The sequence below is a fragment of the Phacochoerus africanus genome, chromosome 2 (genome assembly GCF_016906955.1).
Source record: "Phacochoerus africanus isolate WHEZ1 chromosome 2, ROS_Pafr_v1, whole genome shotgun sequence".
NCBI lineage: Eukaryota > Metazoa > Chordata > Mammalia > Artiodactyla > Suidae > Phacochoerus > Phacochoerus africanus.
In genome coordinates this window covers 143,963,482-143,989,382 of record NC_062545.1, presented here as the reverse complement: position 1 = coordinate 143,989,382, position 25,901 = coordinate 143,963,482, and the positions used below count along the sequence as shown (strand labels likewise).

Genomic DNA, 25,901 nt, shown 5'->3' with positions numbered 1-25,901 from the left:
GAAGGAAAGGGAGGGCAACAAAGAGAGGGAAACAAGAGAGGAAGGAAAGAATAAACCCTTGGCTGATCTTGTTTCATCTGTGATCCAACTACTTTCTCCTTTTCCCCTGTAGCAGTTATTCTGAAGCAAATTCAGATGTGCAAGTCTTCATATGTAAATTATTTTAGGCATGTCTTTAAATTATAGTTCCTATATGCATTATCACTTCTTAAAAAAATTGATGAGCATTTGTTGAGATTTTTTGTTTTGTCCATATAGTTTTCTGGTATATTTATTAAAAACAGGATTCTAGGGAGTTCCCATCATGCATGCTCAGCAGAAACGCATCCAACTAGGAACCATGAGGTTGCGGGTTAGATCCATGGCTTCCACTCAGTGGATTAAGAGATCCGGCATGTGCCGTGGTGTGGTGTAGGTCGCAGGGACAGGGCGGCGGATCTGGCTGTGCTGTGGCTCTGGAGCCTAGGGCTGGCTTCAGAGCAACAGCTCTGATTCAGGACCCTTAGCACTGGGACCAGCTCTCATATGCACTCCCGGGGTGGCCCTAAAATGACAAAAAGACCAAAAAAAAAAAAATCAGGAGTAAACAGGGCTAAAGATTTTACTGAGTCAATAGGGACTAAAGCACTTTAATAGAGAATTTTCACTTCCTCTTTTTCCTTTGGCCGCAATTACATTGTTTTTGGGAGAACCTAGTCATTTATTCATATAGATTTTCTTGTGTAATATAGATTGTATTCCCATTTTATTTACACCGTGATTGCTCGTCTCTTGCATTTCTTTCGTATTGATCTAACTGAATGATCTGCCCTTTGCCCTAACTCTTCAACTACTCTTCTCACACAGTCTGAGCTCTGCACCCCCACACCCCACACAAGAATTTGGCTCACGTACTTAAAAGGGGGCGTGAGGGGGGGAGCGTCCCGTCCTGCCCAGTGGCTCGTCTGTCTGGGCCCGCCCCCAAACGCTGCCGTGATGGAGCGGGTTGGATCTCCAGGTGCGGAGGCGGTGAATGTGCCTTCTGGCGGCGCAGCCCGTGCTCGGATCGATGATGACTCCCTCTAAAGCATTCCTTGGAAATCTGAACAAAATGAGTGAGAACTCACTACCGTCTCCTCATCGAAACTGAGGTCCAGCACGTGGCTGCCACCGGGGGCTGGGCGGGGAGGGTCCCTGGGCCTCGGCGCCTTTGTGTGTCAGCAGCCACTCGGGTGAGGTCTGGGGAAGGCGGCCGCCTGCCGGGCCCAGGAAGCATGGGGAACGGCGCCCGGCGCTGGCCTCGGGGGAGAGGCCGCGCGCCCGAGCGTGCTGGAGATCCCGGGCGGCCTCCCGCCGGCCTTGGGGGGTTTCCCAGGCCGTCCCGTGGGCCGAAAGTTGGGCCCGGCACCCGAGGCAAGTGTGCGGCCCTAGGGTCCCAGGGGGCGTCCTGGCCCAGGCCCGGCGCCCTTCTCAGGCTCCTGTGGGGAGACGGGATCCCGGCAGGGTAGTGTTCTCTTTCTGCTCTGGGGACCCCTGAGGGCCACCTGCTGCAGGGGGTCTGTGGTAGCGGGGGCTCTTGGGAGGGCGGGAGCCTGGGAAACCCTGAGGGCGCTCCCCTGGGACGTCCAGGGATGTTGGCCCGGAGGCTGGGGCTGGGTGGCGAGATGGGGGCACCTGAAGTGGTGAGCGACAGGCGGGCAGAGGGAGCCTGCCGGGGACGTGGGTGGACAGGCCCACGTCTGGATGGGCGAGGGGCTCTGGAGGAGGTGCCCTGGCCTCAAGTGGCATGGCGTCAGCGGCTGTGGGAGGCCCGGGTAGGGAAGGACCGCGCGGGCAGGGGCGGGGCCGGTCTTGCATGTGGCCTCTCCTCTGGGAGGCGTGGCTCCCCGTAGGGGTCTGGGGAAGGCAGCCGCCAGGTCCCTGGGCCGCGGCGGTGACCGCACCTTGGAGGGGTCCTTTGGGAGGCCACGGGTCGGAGTCCTTCCCGGTGCACGGTCTGCCTCTCACTGGAGGGTGCGATGCCGAGCCCTTGGACGCCCTGCAGTGGGTGGTCTGCCCGGCACAGCGAGCCACCCGCGCCGCGTGGAGCGCTTCGCCCAGGTCACCGCGCGGGGGCCTGGGCAGAGCGGGGAGGTGGGCGGCCAGGCACCTCACTCAGGTGGCAGTGCCTGGGAGGCTGCTAGGGGCGGGTGTCCGGGTCCTGCCGCGGGCGGCCTCATGGCGAGCGGAGACGGGAGGCCTGGGCTTGGGCAGCGGTGGCGGTGCCCTGGCCCCGCCAGCGACGGAGGGCTTTGATGAGGCCCGGCGGCCGCGTGCTTGCCAGGAAGGCCCGGGGCTTGAGGCCCTGGAAGGCCTGGCCCATTCAGGAGTCCCGGCTGTTTGGGGAAATGTCCCACGACCTGTGGGGGTTTGAGCCGTGTCTCCCGCCCGCCTTGGGTGTCCCGGTTGGTGTGTGGTCGTGACTGGGACGGGCTTGGTGCGGGCGGGAACCGCCGGGTAGCGACCACGTCTTGGTCAGGGGGTTTCTCCGTACTGGTGGGCACGGGAACGGCTTCGGGGGTCTTACGGGCGCTGAGGGGATTCCGCGTTACGGAGAGGTCAAGGGGAGTTGGTGGCCGTCACCCTTCGTCAGGGCAGGGTAGCATCAGTGCTCCCGTGCTGGGGTTCCTGGAGACCCGGCTGGCAGGGACAGACTCTTCTGAGGGCAAGTGGCTGATCTTTCGTCGGATGGGCCCAGCCAAGGAGAGAAACCTAAGGCGCGCGCACGTGGTCGCCAGAGAAAGGGTGACAGCGGGTGGGACCGAGAGATAGAGCGAAAGAGAGGGAGAGAACAAAGGTAGCGAGAGGGTTTCCGCAGGGTCGGTGAGTCCTGGCGGAAGTCCTGAGGCAGAGGAGGTGCCAGGGGTTTGGGTTTTCGGGGGTGTCGGGCAGGTTGCCCCAGTGGCCCTGAACGTGCCTCCGGGGGGCACCTTGTTGCTGTGTTGGGCGGCGGGGAGCCGGCCTTCGGGATCCATGTTTGGGGCCCTGGGACGTGGGAGAATGCCGGGGCCTCTCTCTCTGCCCCTGGCACGCCTCTGTGCAGGCCGTGCCTTCCCCCCACCCCCCGGCCCCCACGCAGGGTCCGTGTGGCTGCAGACACCCAGAAAGAGGGGAGGCCCGGGAGGCTGGGGAGCCGTGGAAGCCCGATGCAGTGCGGGTCTCCAGGTGGAGGGGCCCTGGTCCCCTGGCGCCAGCGTGGCCCTTCCTCCTTGTGGAAACCCTTGTGGTGTGTGTGCCCTCTCGCCCTGACCCAGGAGAGCAGCGTGGCGGACCCCTGATCTTGTCGCGTGCCACCGAGCGAGGCCGAGGAGCTCCCACAGACCAGTGGGCGTGCCGTCTTTTAGGGGTATTTTTGGAGACCTGTCTTTGGTAGGTGGCTCTTGATTTTTTGTATAAATCTTCCTTGGGACACTCATCTTATTTCCCTGAGCGATACCCTCTTCCCCTATCCTTGTCCATCCTATGCCACTTCTGGTTGCCTGTTGGTGAACTTCCCGTCCTCTCACATGTGAAGTGTTTGAGCAGTTGTGATTAGATGCCCTGGCATGATGTCAGTGTCCTGCATGTTGCCTGTCCTGTGGTAGTTTTTGTTCCCCATAAGTTTCTTCAGAAGCAGGACACCAAGTCGCTGGCCCATAGCAGTGTCCTCCCAGCGGGTTCTATTTTGAGGCAATGGGTTGTTTTTCTCCCTTCCCTAACCACATTCTCCCTTTCACTTGATGGCATGATATTCTTCCCCTTAATACCCAGGCGTGGTTTTTATGCCCAGCACAGCTTGTCATCCCTGCCTTTTGGGGCTCTTCCTGGAGGTCATTAGGCAGAAGTGTGTGGAAAGTAGGGAGTTAGTGGTCAAGGATAGCCTGCATCTTGTGGTACAATGTAGCCTCTTATGTGTGGTTTTCCTGTTCCCCTCCTGAGTGGAGACCTTAGACCTGTGCTTGGCAGGTGTGGGGTGTGTGGGCCTAGTGAAAGATGGAGGGCTTTTTTGGGGCTAGGTGTCCATTTTCTTACAGGTAACCCATGCTGTATGGCACTCTGGGCCTTGGCTTGTAGACATCATGTCACGTTCAGAGTCCAGGATGTTTTCTGGCTTCTTCCATTGCATGTGTGTGGTTGACCTGTGTCTCTTGAATGACCTGTATCTCTTGCTGTGTTCATGGTCAGGACACACACTTCCTTCTTAGGGATAGTGCAGGTACTGGCCTAGAAGTGACCCCGTGCATGTCTCTATGTTCTATTGTACTTCTGGCCATTCAAATCACTCTACTGGTATTTTACACCAGAGGTTTCTCTGTTTTTTTTTGGGAAGCATAGAGTGTGCTTGGAGTTCTCCGTGTTCTGTGCAGATGCACATTATTGTCTTGGTCTTTGGCCCAAGGAGCCAATTTTGGCATAGTTGGATTCTTTTTAGGGCAAGTTTTTGATATTTAAGTGATGCTTCTAGAGATAGAGAAAGTGCTGCCCTATGTCTGCAAGTACAACTGGAGAAAAGAATATACCAGGAGTGGGGTGTCTTCCTCTTGAATTATGTGTGTGAGGCAGAGTAGCCCAGTGTTCCTGAATGTGTCTTAGTGGTGTGGGTGGACACCTTGATGCTGCGTGGTTGGGGCCCGCATTGAGGATCCAAATTGCAGGGCCTGATACAAGGGAGCTGAGTGCCTATGTCACTCTCTGTGCCATTTCTGGCCCTCTGTGATTGCAGTCCTTGCCTTACCACATCACCTTGTGGTTCATGACACCCAGAAGGAGGGGAGGCATGTGAAACATAGAAGCCAGATGCAGCTCTGAGACACAGGTTGTGGGCCCTTTTCCCCTGTGTAACCATGCACCTCCCTGAAATGGGCATGCACGTGTCCTTTCCCCTCCATGACCTAGATGGAAGCATCAATGATTGAAGATCAGCAGCAGCATGGAACCCTGGGCCTATTTGGAGATACCAAGTGAGTTCCCAGAGGCAAGGAGCTCCCAGAGGCAAGTTTATGATGGCCTATTTAGGGGATCATGGAGGCCTGGTGATGGTAAGCAGCACTGTCCCTGTGTATGGACATGTAGAACTTAGGGCACTCTTTTCAGGTGTCCTTGGCTACACTCTCATCCCCTTGCATTGGCCGAGTCACAGCAGCCTGATTGCCTGAGTGTGAGCTTTACTTCCTGCACCTTGGCTAAGCTCTGGAAGCTCCTGAAGTATGATGTGATGGAGCAGGCTAGTCATCCCAGAGTCTAGGCTGTGAGTGTGCCAGTCCAGCTCCTTAGCCCTTGCTCCAATCTATGGTTATTTACTTAATTGCATTTCTTGAAAATCTGAACAACATGACTGAATACTCACTACTCTCTCCTCATCACATGGTTCTCATAGGGGACTTAGAAAGAGGGTCCCTTTGATCGAGTGTGTTCCCCTATCAGGCAGTGTGTGTGAGGCCCTTAATGTGCCAGTGGTGTGGGTAGACACCTTGAGGCTATGTGGGTTGGTCTGGCCTTGAGAAGCAGAATTTCAGGGCCTGATATGAGGTACTTCATTGCTGGTAGTGCTCTCTGTCCCTGTGGTGGCCTGCTGTGAAGACAATCTGTGCTTGTAAACACAGATACTGAAGATACTAACATTCCTCTCAGGGACATTAACCCTCCAATCTCAGTGCAACTCTGGCTATGCTAATCAGAAATGTAGTCCTGATAGCTCAGTGTGTGTCATATATTTCATTCTACAGTTCCCTTTTATAAGTGTGCCTGGATAAATGGTGACTTCTGAAATGGATCTTATTGGAATTTGAACAAAATAGTGACAAAATCACTTATGTAAGCTGGGGTCTAGTCCATGGACCATGCTAGGCAAAAATGTGAATGGATATCCATCTTAGTCAGCAGTTTGTACCCCCAAAAAACAAATATTATATTGGTAAACTAAAATGCTAGTGTATGGTAAAGGAAGTCAGTTTTACAGAGGCTATAAATAACCATTGTGGGGTGACAACTCTTTGAGTTTTTGGCTGCCAGCATCTACAAACCTATAGTAAATAAGTTTTAGGTAATCATCGCTTTAATAATGAGTTCCATGAGAAATATTTGTAACTACAATTGCAACTTTCATACATTTGTCTGAACTGACAGAATCTTCTGAATGATTGTGTCTTCAGTGTGATTAGATTGTCAAATTTCAAAGATATTATGAACTTCTACATTTCATTTTCTATTAAGTGAAACAATTATATATAAATTGAAGAGTGGATATATGGAATGTTCACAGCATATTTTAATTTGCTTCCCAACCCAGTCACATTAATTAGAACAGTTTTTTGTTTGTTTGTTTTTCATTTTTCCTATAAACTTAGTATATACATTTGGGTGCTGGCTTCATCCACATGCTGCATTAAACTTTTAAAAAAAAAATATTATAGTTGATTTATGATCTGTCAGTTTCTGCTATACAGCAAAGTGACTCAGTCATATACATATATATATATATACATATATGAAAATATATACATATATAAATATATATACACATATGTATATATATATTCTTTTTCTCACATTATCTTCTGTCATGTACCATTACAAGGGACTAGATATAGTTCCCTATGCCATACAGAAGGATCTCATTGCTTATCCATTCCAAGTGCAATAGTTTGCATCTACCAGCCCCAAACTCCCAGTACATCCCACTCCTTCCTCCTCCCCCTTGGCAACCACAAGTCTGTTCTTCATGTCCATGAGTTTTTTTTTTCCTGTGCATTAAACATTTTTAGATGTGAAATGATTATACTTCAAATTCTTAGATTTTTACATGGATTTCATTGTCACTTTCATTTATTCTTAGTGGTTTTTTAATGTGTTTAAACACCCATCCTAATTATAGTAAATGATTTTGCAGTGATTTGTTTTGGGGAAACTTTGAGACAAATATCTTGGAAAAATTATATCTCTTCTACTGTGATAAAAGTTGTAAGCATATATATTCCTTCTTATGGACCAAGGAATATATATTATAAACTCTCATAAATTTTTTTTGCTGAATAGTCCATTAATACTTTGTTTTGTAGCTTCCCTAATTTCCTGTGTACTTTGTTTACTGGATATGACATTAGAATTTCATGAATCTCTTCACTGTACCAGTGAAGTACTGAGTTTGTCACTTGTGCCATTTTTCTTAACTGGGAAGGAAAAAAATAATACACTCCTAAGGTAACATCTAATTTTAGTAAATTTGTTTTTTTGGGTTACTTTTATTATATTTAAAACAATCTAAAATTGCATTGAGTTGATGAATAGTCAGTTAATACAAACTATATTATTAGCAGTAATAATCTGTCGAGGTATCTGAGGATTCCAATTCCTTTATTTATGCTTTTCTCTACTTTAACCAGAAGCATCATAGAAGAGTAATAAATCAGTTTATTTTACATAAAGGCACATAGCAAATCATCCTGCCTTATTAAATTTTGACAAATAGACATGTATACCTTTCATCTTTACATATTTATACTTTCCCACAGGTTGAAATGGACCAAAAATTAGGCTTCATAGGGATGAGTTTATGGGGGATTTTATTCCTTCTCCTTGATATGTGCTGTGAAGGAAAGTATTAGAAGTAATTCTACCTTCCATCCTCAAGGACCAGTGTGAATTCTAATACCAGTAAGTGTTGTCCTGAAAATAATCACATTTCTCCTAGGGAATCATAACATTCCAGTGACAATAATACTCTGGTTATGATAGTCAGCCAAGAGGCTAGGTCATTGGCTATAATTGGTCTCCATAATTGAAGAGCTTTAGTCAGTGTATCCCAGAATTATAGAATCCTGGGAGCTCAGTGTCTACCATATATCTCAGGACCAAGATCTCTTTTACGAATGTGCCTGGATCAATGAAGACTTCAAAAATGGATCTCATTGGAATCTGAACAAAATGAGTGAAGAAAAATCACTTGTGTGACTGAGGTCCAGCACAAGAGACCATGCCAGGCAAAAATTTGGGGGTGAGGCTCAGTTTGATCAGCTAATGGTGCCAGTAGGGACCAAAGTAATTGAACGCTATCCTGATTGCATACATTAAGGGAAATGAACTATACAGAGATCTGTAAATATCTTAGGAATGACATGACAATTCTGTGAATGCTTGGATGGCAGTATAATAAATAGATCCTGGAGAACCAGCTCAAGAATGGAGAGATAGGTAGTAAATTGTTATGCCTACCTATGAGCCATTCACATATTTTTCTTAGGTGCCAAAATTTTCAGAATGAGGTCAGTTAGGTATTCAAAGCAAAACATAAGAATGTTTACTTTTGTATCTATTAAAGTAAAAGAAACATGGAAATTGAGGAGTAGTTCCTATTTGTCAAAATGTCTCCAAAAATGTTTTAATTTCCTTACTGATGAAGTCACAAGAATTGGAAGTGTTTTTTTTTTTCTCTATCACTCAAAGAGGAATTTTCTAGACATTTTTGTGATAGATTCAAATAGATGCTATATTAAACACTTTTAATTAAAAAGTGATTACATTTCCAATTATTGACATTTTAGGCAGATTCCCAATACTCATATTGTGTTAGTGGGTTTTATAGTGTTGAAGGGGAGATCCTAGGATTAATGCCTGATGCCAAGGGAGGGCCTTGTGGAACCTTTGAGACTGAGGTCTTGCAACTTTCAGTGTTACCCTGGTCTGAGTAGTGAGCATTGTTTTTTTTTTTCTTCTTATACAATCAAGTGAGTATCTATGGCTTATTCCTTATAATCTGTTATTATTAAACATTCAATTATGATGGTTTTGTTTGTCAAATTTCCTAATTTCCCAAAATATGTTGTAGATTAGAAGTGATATTGGAATTGGATGGAATTCCTACCACCACTCCAAGGAACTGCTGTTTTTGTCACTTGTACTAGCTCCCTTCTATGGAAATAATCAGAACAATGCATTCTGGAGTTAACATTGCAACTTTTAATAAGTGTGTTTTCCTGGGTTTTTATATTGTTTGTTTTTAGCAGACCAGATTACAAATGCTGTCTTAGAGTCTGTTGATCCAAGCAGTGTGAGGCCTTTAATAATCTGGGTCTTCAGAGGCTTCTGTGTAATTTTTCCCATGACTTTAATGCTTCCTCCATTTTACATAACATCAGAAGACCCTACTAGAGAAATAGTGGTTTTATATTCTTGTACATAATAAACATTTTTGTGCCATGCATGGTTAACATATGAACTCATATACTTCTCATCTTTCCATAATTTTACTCTAGGCTAGCAGATTAACTAAGAGCTCAATTTCATATAAAGATTTTATTTTTTTCCCTGAGACATGAAATGAAGGAAGGTATTGGAAAACATTATGCCTCTCATCCTTATGACATCTTTATGAGCTAGTGGGAATTTTCATGCTGGATAAGCACTTTGCCCTGAACATAGCGACATTCCCCTCAGGAATTCCTGCAATGATGTTGAGACTTTGGCTGTGCTAGTCAGCCATGGAGTCATCAGTGATGCTGGCCTCCATGGTGGAATAGTGTGGGCAAGGGTGTCCCAAGGAGATGGAAGTCTAGAGCTCAGTGTCTCCCACATGTCTCAGGATCAAGGTCCCTTGTATATATGTGCCTGGATTGATGATGACTTCAAAAATGGATCTCACTGGAATCTGAACAAACTGAGTGACAAAATCACTCATGTGAACTGAAGTCCAGCACAAGAGACCAAGCCAAGCAGAAATGTAGAAAGGGTTCAGTTTGGTCAGCAAGTTGTTCTCCCCACCCAAAAGGACTACAGTAGCGGAAAACTAAGAAGCTGGCATACACTAGAGGAAATTAATTGTACAGAGACTATAACTAACCATTGTGGGATGACAGTTCTTTGAGTGATTGGCAGGCAGCATCCCTACAACCACAGTAAACAAACCATGGAGAACCAGCACATGAATAATGACTACTGTGGGAAACAGCTGTGCTTACACTTGAGCCATTCATACAGTTTCCTTAGATGTTTCAGTCTTTTCTGAGGATCAGTATGTTTAGGTCTATTTGACAGTCAATTAGAAAGAAATTCATTTTTGTGTGTCATTTATCTCTTAAGTAAAAGAAATATGAGAAAATCAAAGGTTTGATTAGGTTTATTATATTATCTTATGGCATGTTTTAATTTGCTTGCTAATCCACCAAAAACTTTTAAGAACAAGTTTTGTGTGTGTGTGTGTCACTCAGGAAGAAAATTTCTAGATATTTGATGATGGATTAAATTAAATATTTCATTAAACATTTTAGACATGAAATTATTAAATATCGAGTTCTTGGAATTTTGTGTAGATATCTTTGACTAATACTCATATTCCTTGAGTGAATGGTTTGTATGTTTAAATAAAAGTTATGATTTTAGTAAGCAGTACTCAAGGGGAATTTGAGGTCAACTTCAAGACCAAGGTCTTAGAAAAACTGATTTTCTATACTACCCTTTTCCAAGGAAAAAATATAATTTTTCTAGTTATATAGATGGTCAAGTTAATGTCTGTGGTTAATTCCTTGTTATTTTTTAGCAGTTAGCATTCAGTTTGGAAGGTTTTGTTTCACAACTTCCTTTATTTTCTCTGTACTTTAAAAAATGGAAGCGACTTTGGAATTGCATGGAATACTCACCACCCTAAAGAAGTGCTAGATTTTTGTGTTTTCACCTGTTCCCTTTTTTGGGATGGAACAAAACAGTGCACTTCAAAGGTAATAACCAGTGTTAAATAAATTTTCTTTTTATGGTTAATTTTTATTATATTCTTGTAATCAAGTAGAAAATTGGTTTTGTGAAGTGTCTATTAATGCAAATAATGTGCATTATTAATTACCTGATGAGTTGTTCAATATTTTGTCTCCTTTATTTACAAGCTTTTTATGCTTTCTCCCTTTGAATAACATCAGAAACATTCTACTAACATTATTTGAATATATGTGATATGAAGATACATTATAAACCCTCCTATCTTGCATATGTTTAACAAATAAACATGGAAACATCTCATTTTCCCATATTTTTACTCTGTTTCCACAGGTATGCCACTAGCTGAGCTTTGTATGAAAGCATGTATTCCTTTTGCTTGCAAGGCGACATGAAGGAAAGTACTGACATTAATTGTACCATATCATCCTGAAGAGGCAGTGGAAACTATAACATCAATAAGCATTTTGTCCTGAAAATACTGGCATTCCTTTAGGGCATTGGAACGCTCATATAACAACAAGACTCTGGCTGTGCTAGTCAGTCATCAAGCTGTCATCAACTTGATGACTCCTTTCTGTTACTGAATATCATGGATCAGTGTGTCTGAAGGTATCAAAACTCTGAGTGCTCAGCATCTGCCACATATTTTAAGATCAAAGCCCCTTTTACTAATGTGCCTGGATCAATGATAGACTTCAAATATGGGTCTTGCTGGAATATGAACAAATTGAGTGATGAAATCATTTGTCAGCTAAGGTTCCTCCCAGGGACCATGCTAGGCAAAAATGTAGAGGGAGCTCAGTTGGTCTAGTAGCAGTACCATACAGGACTAGAGGAGTCCTGATTGCATACATCAGGGAAAATGAGCTCCACAGTGGTCTATAAATGTCTGATTTAGGGATGACATGGCAACTCTTTGAGTGCTTGGCTGATAGCATCCATTCACTCATAGTAATCATACTCTGAAGAACAAGCACATGAGAAGTGGGACCAGGAAATTTGTTTTTGTCTACCCTTGAGCTTTTCACATGATTTCCTTAGATATTACCCTCTTGTGAGTAAGGAGTAGTCTACTGAAGTCAACTACATAGTCAGTTCAAAAGATGTTATGTCTTTACTTGTCAATTTTTATGTCTTTTTTTTGTCAATTTTTAGATAAAGCAAGTATGTGGAAATTTGAGTAGTTTCTGTCAATAGGAATATCTTAGAGCATATTTTGCTGTGAATGTTAGCTCAGTCACAAGAATTCATACAGTTTTTTTCCTCTCACATAAAGAGAAATGTTCTAGACATTTGCATGATGGATTCAAGTATATTGGGCACTAAATATTTTTAAATTGTGAAATTCTTGCATTTCCAATTCTTGGCATTTTATCGGCTAATATGCATATTCTAAGAACCTGTTTCATATGTGTTTTAAGGGAGATCTCAATTTTAATGTGTGATGCTGATGGTCTTTTGGAGAAAGTTTGACTAGGTCTTAGAACAAATGACTTTCTATATTCTCCTGTTTAATGGAACAAATGTATTTTTATTCTTGTCATGCAGGTGGTCAGCAAATGTATATAATTAATTCCTTATAATCTATTATCAACTAATATTTAATTTGGAAGGCTTTTTTCCCCCAACTCCTCTAAATACCTCTGCAATTTGCAAGTTAAAAGTAATATTGGAGTTACATGAAATTCTTACCACATCACCAAAGAAGAGCTACTTTTGACACTTCTACTTGCTCCCTTATCTGAAAAGAAACATAATGATGCATTCTCAATGGTAACATCTGTTTTTTATCATTTTTCCTGGGTTATTTTTATTATTTTTAAGTAATTGATAATTTTCATTGATGTTGTACAGAGTCTGTCAATTCAAACAATATGAAGTCTTAACAATCCAGTGATTCTTTGAGGCTTCTTTTTGTTCCTTTCCAGAATTTCTGCATATTCTTTGTCTTCCTACTGATGCCTCATATAGGAATTAGGCATGGAGGTGATGACAAGGCTGTTCCTCACCCATATGGCAGACAGAAGTTGTTTCTACTGAGGGGCATGCTTGCACAAATGTCACTGAATCCTCAGCAATATGGCCTGGTAAGTATAACACTGACAAAGGACAAGAAGTGTTTCATGGTGAGAGGATTCTGTGTCCAACTTTTCCTCTCTGCACATTCCCATCCCCTCTAGTTTCATTTCCATAATTATTGTGCCTGTGTGAGCCTTGCCTGCATTGCTGTGACCACACTGTGTAGGCTCTGATGTGGCATAATCCTGTGCATCCTCTGCAGATTGCCAGGTTCCTAACCTCAAACAGGTAAAGTCCTGTAAGTAATTGTTAGATGGCTGTTCTTTGTTTCCCTGTCATTACTTTTTGCACTTTCCTCCTCCTTAATCCACTGGGTCATTTTTGAGGATAAAAAAATTTTGAGGTTGAATTTACAGTAACATGTGTCTGTCACATTGTTCTGTTCAAAATTTTCCTGGAACTTTGTGCACACTCAGACATTCTGATTGCACATTTAATTTGTCTGGCAGAAAATATTGGACAGTACTAGCTCTTATGGAGGCCAGAGACTAAGACAATTAATATTGTTAAAATAGCATTGGAAACATCCTATCAGAGCAATTCATTAGCTTATTTCGTAGGAGCGTACATGATCGAACACTAATGTATTGTCCCTGATGGATAAATGAACAGGTTTACTTCTATATCTTTCTACATTTTTGTCCTATTCCCACAGGTCAGTAAAGGTAGAACTAAGGTTTCATATGAAAATGTTTATTCCTTCCCCTTGAGGGGAAAGCTCATCCTCAGGGGACAGTGGGAATTCTGAGATCAGTAAGCATTTGTTCCCTAGAATATGACCTTCCTTCTAAGGATTCTGTAATGCTTCAGTTACTATAAGGCACTGTCTATGAAGTCAGCTGTGGAACCTGGATCTTTAATTTAAGGTCTGGTCTCCATAACTGAGTAGTGAGGATAAGTGATGAACTTCTGAGTTTCTTTTACTTTCTGACGCAAACAGTGGTCTATTTTAGAAACTCTTGTGTATCAGTGATTACTATAATAATTGATCTTATTTAGAAATGTGAACAAATGAATTACACAATCACTTCTGTCAAACTGAGGCCTAGCACAAATACCTACTCTAAGAAAACTATTACAATGTGAAGATCAGTTTTTCATTTGTGTGGTACCAGGAAGAACTGAGATATTTGAAAGCTAAGCTGTTTGCATATATCAGAGGAATTTGATGGTACAATTTGGAGTGAAATTGTAACTCTTTAAGTCACTCTTTAAGTCATTTATGCTGGCAGCATAAATACAATTGCAGTAAACAGACCCTAGGGAACTAGCACATGAACACCGAAAATTCTAGAAATGGTTGGACCTGTCCTTGAGATATTCACATAGTTTTCTGAACTACTGGATTTTTCTGAGTGATGATTGGTCCTGCCATGATGGGAACTCCGAAGTTTATTTTAAGGTAGTCAAAGTACAAAGAGATTATGGATTTTTACTTTGCTCTAGTAAGTGAAACTAACATATGATAATTGAAAAGTAGGTACTGTATGTGGTAGTTCCTGTCATGGCTCAGTGGTTAACAAATCCGACTAGGAACCATGAGGTTGCGGGTTTGGTCCCTGGCCTCGATCAGTGGGTTAAGGATCCAGCGTTGCTGTGAGCTGTGGAGTAGGTCACAGACGCAGCTTAGATCCCACATTGCTGTGGCTGTGGCATAGGCTGATGGTTACAGCTCCAATTAGACCTCTAGCCTGGGAACCTCCATATGCTGCAGGTGCGGCCCTAGAAAAGGCAAAAAGACAAAAAAAATAAATAAAAAGAAAGAAAGAAAAGTAAGTACTATATGTGAACTCTTCACAATATATTTTAATTTGCCAGCCAACCAGTCACTAGGATTGAATTATTTTTTCTTTGGATTTTTGTTTTGTTTTGTTTTTCTCATCAACCGAGTGAACAACACATGAGCACTAGCTCCAGCTACATATTGCATTAAACATTTTTAGATGTGAAATGATTAAATTTACAGTTTTTTTTAACATGGATTTCCTTGTCTACTTTTATATACCCCCAATGGATTTGCAATGTGTTAAATAAAGATACTAGTTACAATGAATGGAGTTATGGTGGGTACATTGAGGAAACTTTGAGGCCTATGTCTTAGAGAAAAAATTCTAAACTAATATGTTTAAAGGAGCAAGCATTTATTGTTGTTGTCATATTGGTTGCTCAGTGAATATCTTTTATGTATTCCTTACTAAATATTCCATTAGAAATGTTTTGTTTCCCAACTCCCTAATTTCCCTTGTGCTTTGTAGACTGGAAGTTATGTAGAACAAAAGAGACATTTTGCTGCTTGGAATTTTCACTGCCACCCACAGAGACGTGCTATTTTTGTCACTTGTACCATCTTCTTTCTCTGGGAAAAATCAGAACAAGGCACTCCAGAGGTAACATCAAATTTTAATAAATGTATATTACTACATTATTTTTATTATTTTATTAAGTAATTTAGAATTGTATTGCTTTTGTGAAGTATTTATTAATCCAAAAAGTTTTAATTATCTGAAGAGTCATAAGAGGCACTTTGTCCCCACTGAATTTTTGCACTATCTTTTGAATGATATCAGAAATATCTCAGTAGAGTAATGATATCTATTGTATGCATATACATAGTGAACCCTCCTATATGTATATAGTTCACGAATGGACTCGTACTACTTCTTATCCTGACACTCATTTATTCTTTCCCACAGGTTGGCATGGACCAAAAACTGGGTTTCATTTGGACGAGTTTATTCTTTCCTCTTGAGATAAAACTATGAAGGAAAGTATTGGGAATAATTCTGCCACACATCTTCAAAGGCCTGTGTGAATTCTCAGAATGGTAAGCATTTTATTCTGAGAATACTGGCATTCTTTTAAATAGTTGCAATGTCCCAGTGACAATGAGAGTCTGTCCAGGTTAGTCAAACACAGAACTGGGTTACTAATTGTGTTTGTTGGTCTCCATGACTTAATAACATGATTATATGTCCAGTCTAGTGGTAATGAAATCCTTGCTGTTTAGTGTCTGTCACCTATCTCAGGTTAATAGTTGCTGTTATAAACATGCCAAGGCCAATGATGGCTTCAATAATTGATCTGCTGGAAAATCTGGACAGAATAAGGGACAGAATCACTTCGCTGAAACTGAGTTCAAGACATATAAATGGCCATATAACAAAATTAGTATTACTCCAAAGTAGACTGTGATGATTTAAGGTGCATTTTCTAAACCCTAGAGCCAATACTAAACAAATAACTCAAAAATACTAAAAGAACCTCCAAAGAATTAAACTATTACAGTAAGAAGTATCTATTTAGCACAAAAAAAGACAGCTAAGAATGAGCAGAAAAACCAAAAAGATATGACATCTAGAAAACAAATAGGAAAATGGCAGACATAAATCCAGCCATATGATAACTATATAAAATTTAAAAGACAGAAACTGGAGCATTCCATTTTAAAAATTAAACAGGTATGCATTGTTTATAAAAGAAACACATTAGAATAAAAAACATAAACTGTTTGAAAGTAAAAGGGTGGGAAAATTATATCGTGCAGAGAATACCCAAAAGACAACTGGAGTGGCTATTCTGACCTCAGAGAAAATAGTTTTTATGGTAAAATATTCCTAGAAGTAAAGAAGGATATCAAATGATGGAAGGTTTAATTAATCTGGCATATATAACAGTTATAAACAAAGTCACCTAACAATAGTGTCTCAAATCACATAAAGCAAAAACTGACATGATTGAAGGGGTAAATAGGCAATTCACTGATGATATCTGTACCTTCCTCTTAATAATCGGCAGACCAATATAGAGAATCAATATGGTTATAATATACTTGAGTAATCATATCAACCAACTTGACCTGACATAGATAGAAGACTCCGCCCAACAACAGTAGAACACAAATTATTTTTAAACACATCTGGATTATTCTCCAGATTATATCATATGCTAAATTATAAAACTGAACTTAATGAATTTCAATACTGAAATCATGTAGAGTATGTTCTACTGACCACAGGAAAATTAAATTAGAAGTCAAAATAAATTACTCTGGGAAACTGCTGAATATTTGGAAATTAACATACTTTATAGCACAAACACAAAATTATAAAATATTTAGAACTGAGTGGGATACAGCTAAAGACATGCCTAGAGGGAAAGTTATAGTTTTAAATGATTATATCAGAAAAGAGGAAATATACCAAATAAATGATCTAAGCTTCAACCCTAAGAAGCAAGAAAAATACTAAACTAGAAAATTAAAGCCAAATTAAATCAAAGGAAGTGAATAATAAATATTTGAGCAAAGGTCAATGATATTAAAATAGAACCCAGAATAATTATAGTGTAAACCAATGAAACCAAAAGTTGGTTTTTGCAGATTAATGAAATTGACAAGCCTTTAGTCTGACCAAGAAACAAAGTAAGAAGACATAAATCACTAAAATTAGGAAATAGAGAGAAGGCCTCACTACTGATTCCATAGATTCCATCAGGAATGCTATTGTTTGTCTTGTGTTTCTTGAGGGGGAGATGGCTGTGGAGGAAAGCACGGTTCTGGTTGCACTTTAAACTCAGTAACATGCCATTGCTGTCACCACTGATGTCTGTGAAATTTCCAGAAGATCCCTTGACAATATACCATACTTATTCAAATATATCTATTGCTAGCCAGTGGGTTTTTTTAGGGGAAGGGGGTTTGTTTTGTTTTGTTTTGCTTGTCAGTTATTTAACCAATTTAGGGAGAACTCTTGTAATTACATCAGATACATACGTTAATAACATGGTGAATCCTCCAAGGTTTCCATTCCTATAGGATTTTTTGACATTCATGTGCTTAAATTAACTCAAAGCATTAGGCATTAAGAGTGCTTTGGTCTTGGGCCAAAATAAGGTATGTGATTGAAGAGAATGTCCCTGAAACCTCAGCAGTGTGTCTTGTTGAGTGAACATTTGCAGAGAATGGAAAACTATCCCAGATAAGTTTATGACAGATTGGAGCCCTTTATGCATCTCTTACTCATTTAGTTCCTTTTCTCAAACTGACACGCACAGTGCATTCTCAAGATAGTTGATATCATCCTCCTGGGGTGAAAAAGTTGTTCTTGTGGATCAAAAGAAATCTCACATATTACAATAGTACAATGATTCATTACATTACATTACAATATTACAGTGGTTCATTGCATCACAATACATTACAATATTACATATGGCAATATTGCAGTGGTTCATTGTCCTCCAAACAGCCATAGTTCATAAGCAGATATACAATATATCTGTGGTATTAAAATTTGCGGGGAGGAGTGAAAACAAGGAGAAAGTGTTTAAAAAGGACATTCAGGCAGGTGTTGGGAAAAACAAAAGTTTGTAAGACCCTATTGTACATATATAAAGAAATTGATCCGTTTCTGCCATCCAACTATGTAAGAATCAGGTGTGATGTAAGCCAGAGCAGTTGCTACCATTTGCTAAGATTCCCTTGATAGTAGTGGGTTTTGAAGAGACAGTGATTTGAGAAGGTTATGTTTCTTTTCTCATTAGAGGCACTTAATATCTTTCTCTTCCTCAGTACATTATCTTCACTTAAGTATTAAGTACATTATCTTCACTTAACTTCACTTAAGTATTAAGTACATTATCTTCACTTAAGTATTTTCTGAAAAAGTGTGTCTGTGTAGGTTCCCTTGAAGGAAATGGCTGCTTATCTTCTACTGGGACTTTCATAAAACTCAAAGTCCACATCTATATATTTGCCAGCAGGAATATTCAGGTCCAAATTTACTGTGTTAGACCAAAGAATTATGTACACACAATGATATGCCATTTTGTGTCCCCTAAAATTTCCAGATTTTTGTTCAGCAGCAACCAAAGTTCTATTGAACACAAGTTATCCAGAGCTATTACATATATGTCACTCTATGATAAGAAATGTAATTAATATAAAAATAACTTCTTTAAAATACTTACTGAAATTTTAGGTAATATTATTTATGAGAAAATTGTTGGAAAATAGAATTGTTAACTATCACATTGTGATAAATATTTCTAAATTTGTTTATTGACTTGTCAGAGAGCAAGAAAATGAAATTTACAAGACAATGGCCTTGCATCAGTATGTTTAAATTCAGAAGGCAAATGCATGTTTTAACAAATGTTTTTTCTTAATTTTTCTTTAATGTGAAAGTTAAAATTTTATACCTTTATTTGAATCTAGAATTTAAATATTTTTAATTATTGATATGATAATAGAAGAAGACTTGTAAATACATTTGATGAAATTTGTGATATGTCATCTGAAGATGACTTCAGAAAGAGTATTAGGATATCACTTTGAGGTAGATATACAGTTTTTTGTTTGTTCCTTGGGTAATCAGCAAAAACGAGATCAGAAAACCACATGTAAGCCACTGTACTCTGCATTTTTTAGGATAACCTGAATGTAGTAATCAAATGTGTTCTTCATTTTGTCACATCTAGAATTTTATTGTTAAATTGAAATTGTTTAAAAATGATGCTTTAGGGAGTTCCCGTCGTGGCTCAGTGGTTAACGAATCTGACTAGTAACCATGAGGTTATGGATTCAATCCCTGGCCTTGCTCAGTGGATTAAGGATCCGGCGTTGTCGTGAGCTGTGGAGTGTAGGTTGCAGACGCGGCTCAGATCCTACGTGGCTGTGGCTCCAATTCGACCCCTAGCCTGGGAACCTCCACATGCCGTGGGAGTGGCCCTAGAAAAGGCAAAAAGACAAAAAGACCAAAAAAAAGATGATTTACATTAGATTATTTTGTCAAATCATAGATTAAAATATTTTATTTATGGATATCTTTTAGATGAGGATAGTACACTTCTTATAATTGCACAGGACTATATCTTTTCACTAGATTTTTTGGGGGGGGCAAACTTTAGACTATTGTTTTAAAAAAGATTAATTTAATTTAATCCAATATTTCCAGGAATTTAGATGTTACAGACAGGAATTTTTTTTTTTCTAAAGATGGTCTTATGAAAATTGATAAGCTAGAAACAGATTCCTTTTGCTAATGGAATTGTTGGGAGCTTCCAGTGGACTTTGCCATGTTGTAACAGAGAAATCATGTTTTCACTGATTTGCACATGATGGTAAAAAAAAATTGTATTATAACATTCGGTCTTAATTGAATGAGAATATTTTGTCTTGCTAACATGATTATTGGCCAACCACTCTCTGTGTCTATTGGAACTCAGGGTAAAGGGAGAACAGTGCATATTTGAAGGTTATGCAGGTAACACAGAAAGGACTTAACATCCATCTTTACCAGTCTGTGTGTAACACACAGGATACCCACAGATTATGAATGTTTTATTCTCAAATTAGATTACTATTAGATGGAAAATGAAACAAGGCCTAAAAGGACCAAAAAATCAGCATAACCCAGCCAAATCCAGACTTGCAGACTCCTTCTTATTGAACAGGCCCATGTAGCAAATGGGATCCCAAACACAAAGATAGCCCCAAGACCACAGACTATATGGCTCAACAAAATGACCCCTGTCTATAAAAAACCAAGCACTCCCCTGTGTGGGGGAGAGGGAGACGGCGGGGGTGGAGGGGGGAAGGTGTCTGAGTCTTGCTTGCTCAGAGCTCCCGACCACTCTGTTGGTAAATAAACCCTGCTTGCAATCTCATTGCTCCAGCCTCTGCTGTTGTAACAATTACGTGAATGTGTGTTTGTGTATAGTTTATATGTACATATAGGTGCATTTATATGTATATCTACATAGGTTGTTTCTTAAAATGTTATTTTCCCCCCTTTTATTTTTCTTTGTCAGGTGACAGAGCTTAGAAGGAAAGGGAAACCATCTATGCCTTTGTCTTAACTCTCAAATGCCAGCTCTGCAGAAAGTGACAACTTCTCTGTAAGACCCTTCCTACTTGTGGTCCTTTGGACATCCTTGAAGGTATGACTAAATGAGCATGGAACTGTATGTTTATTAGAAAAAAGCCTAGGATGGATGGGCATTTATGTATCTTGCTTTTCATAAGCTTGATGACATTTGGTTATAGCTAAATAAGCATTAAAAACCCATCCAAGAGCCAGATGAGAGTGAGAATAGTAATTGGGAGTTACTTTGTGTCATAACAGGTCTTCCTAAATGGGGATCTTTCCTTAGCTATTCTATTCTAAAACTGAATCTACCTCTATAACACCAATTACTGAATTACTTATCACCTCTTTATTTGTATGACTGATTCACCAAATGGGGTTTTCATCACTTATGGCCTGATGGTTCATTTTTTTGGTGACGCAAGCACCTTATGAGTTGTCAGGCACGGGGTAGGCTTTCAATAAACTTTTATTGAGAATAGATAAATAACTAGATTTTGTAGAGTGATTTTGTAAACAGTCTGGGTCAACTAAGCAGAAAAAAATGATGCAAAAAATGATACAAAAAAAAGAAACGTAATTTTTAATTTGATCCAGGCAATCCAGTCAGTTTTGAAAATGCACAAGGGATAAGGGTTCTGATGCATGGTGCTAATATTGAAATGTGCAGAGCTATGGAGCAGCTAGCTATAATTTCAGAGCTGTATAACAGAGTAGGAAGCAGCTTCCAAGTAAAATCAATATGAAGGAGTACCAAAGAGTTACTTCCCAGTTTCCAGCTGAATTATCTTTTTTATTAAAAGTGGTGTTTCTTTATTTTTTCCTCTTAGGAGATGACTTCTTGGGAACTCTTTTGAGAATGAATGACATCAGCAAATCCCTAAACAAGACTCTTCATTCAGAGCATTTTCATCTACCTATTGTCCAAGGGCTGCCCTCTGAAAGTAAGTTTTTTGTCATAATAGTCCTTGCTTTCTAGGAGCAACCATGTCTGGATAGAAAGTTAGACGTTAATTTTCTGAAGACTGATGACTTATAGTTACATTCTAATTGACCCCAAAGGTCAGACTGCCTAATGAGTTGAGAGAACAGCTTTTCTTGTGTACCTTCATAGCTTTTCTACAATTCAGTTAGTACATTTACTATTAATATAAAGAATTTTCTTAACTTTTCTCATTCAGTAAAGATAAGAAAAAAGATAAGGAAAAAAGTGTCTGGGTCCACTGCATTACCAGAGAATTATTATAATATGTGTGAGATATAATAGATTCTCAATAAATAATAGACTGGAAGGTAGACAAGTAGTTTGAGCTGAGATAATTAATTATATGAATGATCAGTCTAGAACTTTAAGGAGCCAAATACAGAAGGGAAAAGACAGATACAACTCTGAGATAGTGATCGCCATCATTTTAGCCAAGCAAAGGTGGAAAGGGAGAACAAGTGTTTGACACCTTTGATTTTAGGGAGTCTTAAAGCCACTTTTCCAGCCACAGAAGGCACCCAGCAGCTAAGAATGTGGCTTTCTCTGTGGCTTCTGTGTAGATTTATTCCAGCACATGTAGAGGAAAAGTGTACAAGGATGTCATAGCCCCCTGACAAGCTCCTTAGAAAATGTGTTCCTTGCCTTTGCCAATGTTCCCCACTGTGTCCTTGCAGGTGATGGCCACAAAGATGAGGTGGATTTGTTACTCTGGATACCATTGCTTCTACCACCAGCTTCTCCAAATCTACGACAGTCTTCCTCAGGCATGGAAACTCTTCTCTTTCCTGTGTTGCAGTGGATACCTCCTGCAGATAAGAAATGCTTAACTGAGAAATGCTCATGTTGGGATATCATCGATGAGACTTTAATTTGGGCATGGTGACTGTTTCCCTTGCTTCCACTTGACTCAATCCCAGGAGCCTCAGTAGAGGAAATATTATTGCACAAGAAACTCAAAATGGTGGAATTGCTCAGTGCTCCCATAAAAATACATTTATAAACTTCATTTGCCATGTGGTAAATTTAAAGAATAAGATCTATTTTTTTTCAAAAATTCAAAGCATATCTAAAATATCTAACATATAAATTAAGCACCCTCCTTTCTCCTAATACTATCTCCCAAAGTTTTTCTCTACTAAGGGAGTTGTGTGCATTCTTTAAGTGGATATATGTGCACACACACGTTATTTTTAGGGGGTTCTGGAATTGGAGCTATATTGTACACATTATTACGCAAATTGCCTCATTTAACAATTTTCTCAATGCCCTTTTTCTGTTTCACTACTACATATCTGTGTCATTTGTTGAATGACTGCATGACTGTTTTGTACATGAAATATAATTAAATGTTTTAAGCACTTATTCATAGATATTTATGTTAGCACCAAATTTCTGTGCAATGAACCTCCCTATATATCAATAATTTATATTTGTCTATTATATCATAATAAATTACAGTTGAAATACTGGGATTAAGTATATGCACATTTCAAATTTTGAAAATAATCACAAGATTTCCTTAGAAATATGGTAACATCTTTATCCTTAAATGGCAATGAATGAATTTGCCAGCTTTCCCACAACCTCACAGATAATGAATTTTATGAGTATTTAAAATCTTTGCCAGTGTGATAGCCCAAACTATTGTCTTAAATTGTATTTCTTTTGTTTTTGATCATTTTTCATATGTTTATTAGCCATCTATATTTTGAATTTTTCTCTTTTATGTCCAATTTTGGGGCTGGGGGAGGTTTTAGTCTCTTGCTGATTTCAAAGAGCTCATTTATTATTGAGGGAGTAAGCTTTTGGATTGTCAAGCATTACAGATATTTTTAACACCTTTAAACTTCATTTTTGTTATAAGAATGTATGATTGTTATATGTCCAAGTATAACCATGTTTGCTTCTATGGCTTCTGAGTTTCATGTCATTTTGGAAAAATATTTATACTGATCCCATAAAACTCTTCACCTATGTTAACTTCAAATTCTTTTGTGTTTTTTTAATTCAAATTCTTAAATCAGAATTTTTTTGATTTGAAATTTAAAGTTGCCAAGTTATTTGCCATTATTTGCGATTATTGGCCAATAATTGCCCATTTATCTGTAATGCCATCTTGCACATATACTGTATTCTCATCTGTGACTGGCTCCATTTTTGTTCTGTGGGTCTGTGTGTCTCTTCTTCTGCCTCCTGTCTCATGTGTCTTCTCGGAAGAAATTACAGTTTAGACTGCAATTTCATCAACTTTAATAAATTAATTTAGGGGCGAATTGGTTTTTAATCATATGTCTTCCTATCCAAGGACAAGGTATGTCTTTCCTTTTATTCAATAATTTTAATTACTTTTAATATTTTCACTTTGTGATATGGATATTTTCCTTCAGTTCATTTTCTTACTTAATAATTTTTCTTTATCTAAAAGTCGTGTTTTGTTTTGGGAGTAAATGGTCTCCTTACCCTTTCTTAGGGTTTTTCAGATTTTTTCAAATTATATCCTAAATCTCTTACAAATACTAACAGATGTGATTCTCCCAAATTACGTGAATTTTAGTTATGTTAATAAAATTCACTGACTGGTACTTTCAGAGCACTTAAACAATTGTGGAAATATTACCCACCCTTTGTTTAATTAGGTTTTAATGGATAGTTCTCGGGTTTGACCAGCACGTTGTTGCTGGTCTATTACCAAAAAATACTCTCATAAACAATGATGATCAAGCAAAGCTGAGTTTATTAGACCTACTCCAGCAAGGGAAAACACCACTTTGACAAGGTTTAGTAGTATTTCAAAAACAAGAAATGATGGGTTTGGGGGATGCGCTAATGTGGTTTAAGGCAGGATTTTCAAGGCAAGAAACTGGTTAGGAGTGGGAAAAATTTGTGATACAATAGTTTAAAGTTAATGAAAGAGTAAAATGAGAACCTTGATGTGAGTGTAGATCATCAAATTTTTGTCTAATGAATGAGCAATTTCCCTATATGAGTAATGATGGAAGAACTATTTATTTAGATGAATTAACTGAATTTATTTATTGGTTTATGGTTTTATCTTGTTTATAGGACTCTGCTGGGGGTGGTATCAGGTCTTATTTCCAATAGGTAAGTTATTTTGATGTAAGTGGTCTCAGTCATCAGAGTAATATGCTAATTCTAAATTTGAGATTTTTGTGTGTATCATGTTAGGAAAAGACTCTTACATTTTATATATTTCTAAGAAATTTAAATCAAAACCAAGTGGTGGATGTAACCAAATGCTTCATAAAAATTATATTATTCCTTAATTAAACTTCATCTGTGAAAATAATTCATTTTTAGTATTGAAATTCCCTTATGTTGTTCATTCAACAAACTTTTAAAGTTTTACTTTTTAAATTCACTACTGAATTATGAGTATCTTCATTTGATTTTGGTTTTTTACAACTGTACTACTAAAAGAAATTGATCTGTAATTTTCCATTTTGCTCTGTTTTTGTCATGTTTGCATGTTAGATTTTCTGGTTGAGTTAAAATAATTTTAACAATTTCCTTTTGGAGTTCCCGTTGTGGCGCAGTGGTTAACAAATCAGACTAGGAACCATGAGGTTGCGGGTTCGATCCCTGGCCTTGCTCATGGGTTGGTTCCCGCGTTGCTGCGGCTCTGGCATAGGCCAACAGCTATAGCTCCAGTTAGACTCCTAGCCTGGGAACCTCCACATGCCGCAGGAGCGGCCCTAGAAAAGGCAAAAAGACAAAAAAAAGAAAAGAATTTTCTTTTTACTCTGTGCTCTAGAATGAGTTTAAAAGCTCTAGCATTAACATCAATAGTTTATCAAATACATTATTTAAATCATCTGAAAACTCCTTTGTTTTTGGTGATTTGAAGTAGAATTGAGGCCATCTCGAAAATGTTCTCACTTTTTAATGGTTATTGCTTATTTTTTGGTTTATATCTTATATTTAACATGTTTTCCACTGGAAAATCACAATCCAAATAGATTTTCAAACACAGTAGAATGACATAATACAAAGCGTTCTTTCATCACTCTATTAATTTATCTTGTCTCAATATCCATTTTCATTCTAGTTTTGGTTATTTCTGTGTGTCTTTTTAATGAGATAAGTGTGACTCATGGATTTTTAGCCTCACTGGCTCTCTGTTCCCCTCTCCCCCAATCAGCTCTTTGGTATAATTTATCAGTGTATTTTTTTAATGTTATAATTTATTTATATATTTTTGTCTGTATTCCTTTGTGTTTTTTCCTAATAAATTCTTAAAAGTGTGTAATCTA

General features: G+C 39.3%; 1 protein-coding gene, 2 long non-coding RNA genes and 4 other non-coding genes across 8 annotated transcripts; all 7 read left to right on the top strand.

Annotated features, from left to right (window-relative positions):
- Nucleotides 1-931: 931 nt before the first annotated feature.
- Nucleotides 932-2,772, top strand: LOC125121194 (uncharacterized). Its single transcript, XM_047769465.1, has one exon. It carries the CDS (start codon nt 1,766-1,768, stop codon nt 2,390-2,392), a length of 627 nt encoding a protein of 208 aa, XP_047625421.1. The 5' UTR covers nt 932-1,765; the 3' UTR covers nt 2,393-2,772.
- On the top strand, nt 1,043-1,134 carry LOC125121718 (small nucleolar RNA SNORD116). The gene has a single exon (XR_007133586.1). It is a non-coding gene; the product is annotated as a small nucleolar RNA SNORD116 (small nucleolar RNA).
- A 159-nt stretch (nt 2,773-2,931) lies between the features above and the next one.
- On the top strand, nt 2,932-7,699 carry LOC125121193 (uncharacterized). The gene is made up of 3 exons (XR_007133397.1): nt 2,932-3,387; nt 4,894-5,036; nt 7,509-7,699. It is a non-coding gene; the product is annotated as an uncharacterized LOC125121193 (long non-coding RNA).
- LOC125121727 (small nucleolar RNA SNORD116) lies at nt 5,281-5,368 on the top strand. Its single transcript, XR_007133594.1, has one exon. It is a non-coding gene; the product is annotated as a small nucleolar RNA SNORD116 (small nucleolar RNA).
- Nucleotides 7,700-7,873: 174 nt separating the features above from the next.
- LOC125121726 (small nucleolar RNA SNORD116) lies at nt 7,874-7,956 on the top strand. The gene has a single exon (XR_007133593.1). It is a non-coding gene; the product is annotated as a small nucleolar RNA SNORD116 (small nucleolar RNA).
- A 1,646-nt stretch (nt 7,957-9,602) lies between these two features.
- LOC125121728 (small nucleolar RNA SNORD116) lies at nt 9,603-9,684 on the top strand. Its single transcript, XR_007133595.1, has one exon. It is a non-coding gene; the product is annotated as a small nucleolar RNA SNORD116 (small nucleolar RNA).
- A 627-nt stretch (nt 9,685-10,311) lies between these two features.
- Nucleotides 10,312-23,328, top strand: LOC125121191 (uncharacterized). Of its 2 annotated transcripts, XR_007133395.1 has the most exons (7): nt 10,312-10,706; nt 12,630-12,788; nt 15,036-15,167; nt 15,474-15,604; nt 20,590-20,718; nt 21,476-21,589; nt 22,305-23,328. It is a non-coding gene; the product is annotated as an uncharacterized LOC125121191 (long non-coding RNA). The 2 variants fall into 2 exon arrangements; XR_007133396.1 differs by lacking the exons at nt 10,312-10,706; nt 12,630-12,788 and adding an exon at nt 12,892-13,008.
- The last annotated feature ends 2,573 nt before the right edge of the window (nt 23,329-25,901 follow it).

Bases quoted from the DNA above. Each gene is read 5' to 3' on its own strand.
- LOC125121194 (XM_047769465.1), top strand. From the start codon at position 1,766: ATGGCGTCAGCGGCTGTGGGAGGCCCGGGTAGGGAAGGACCGCGCGGG.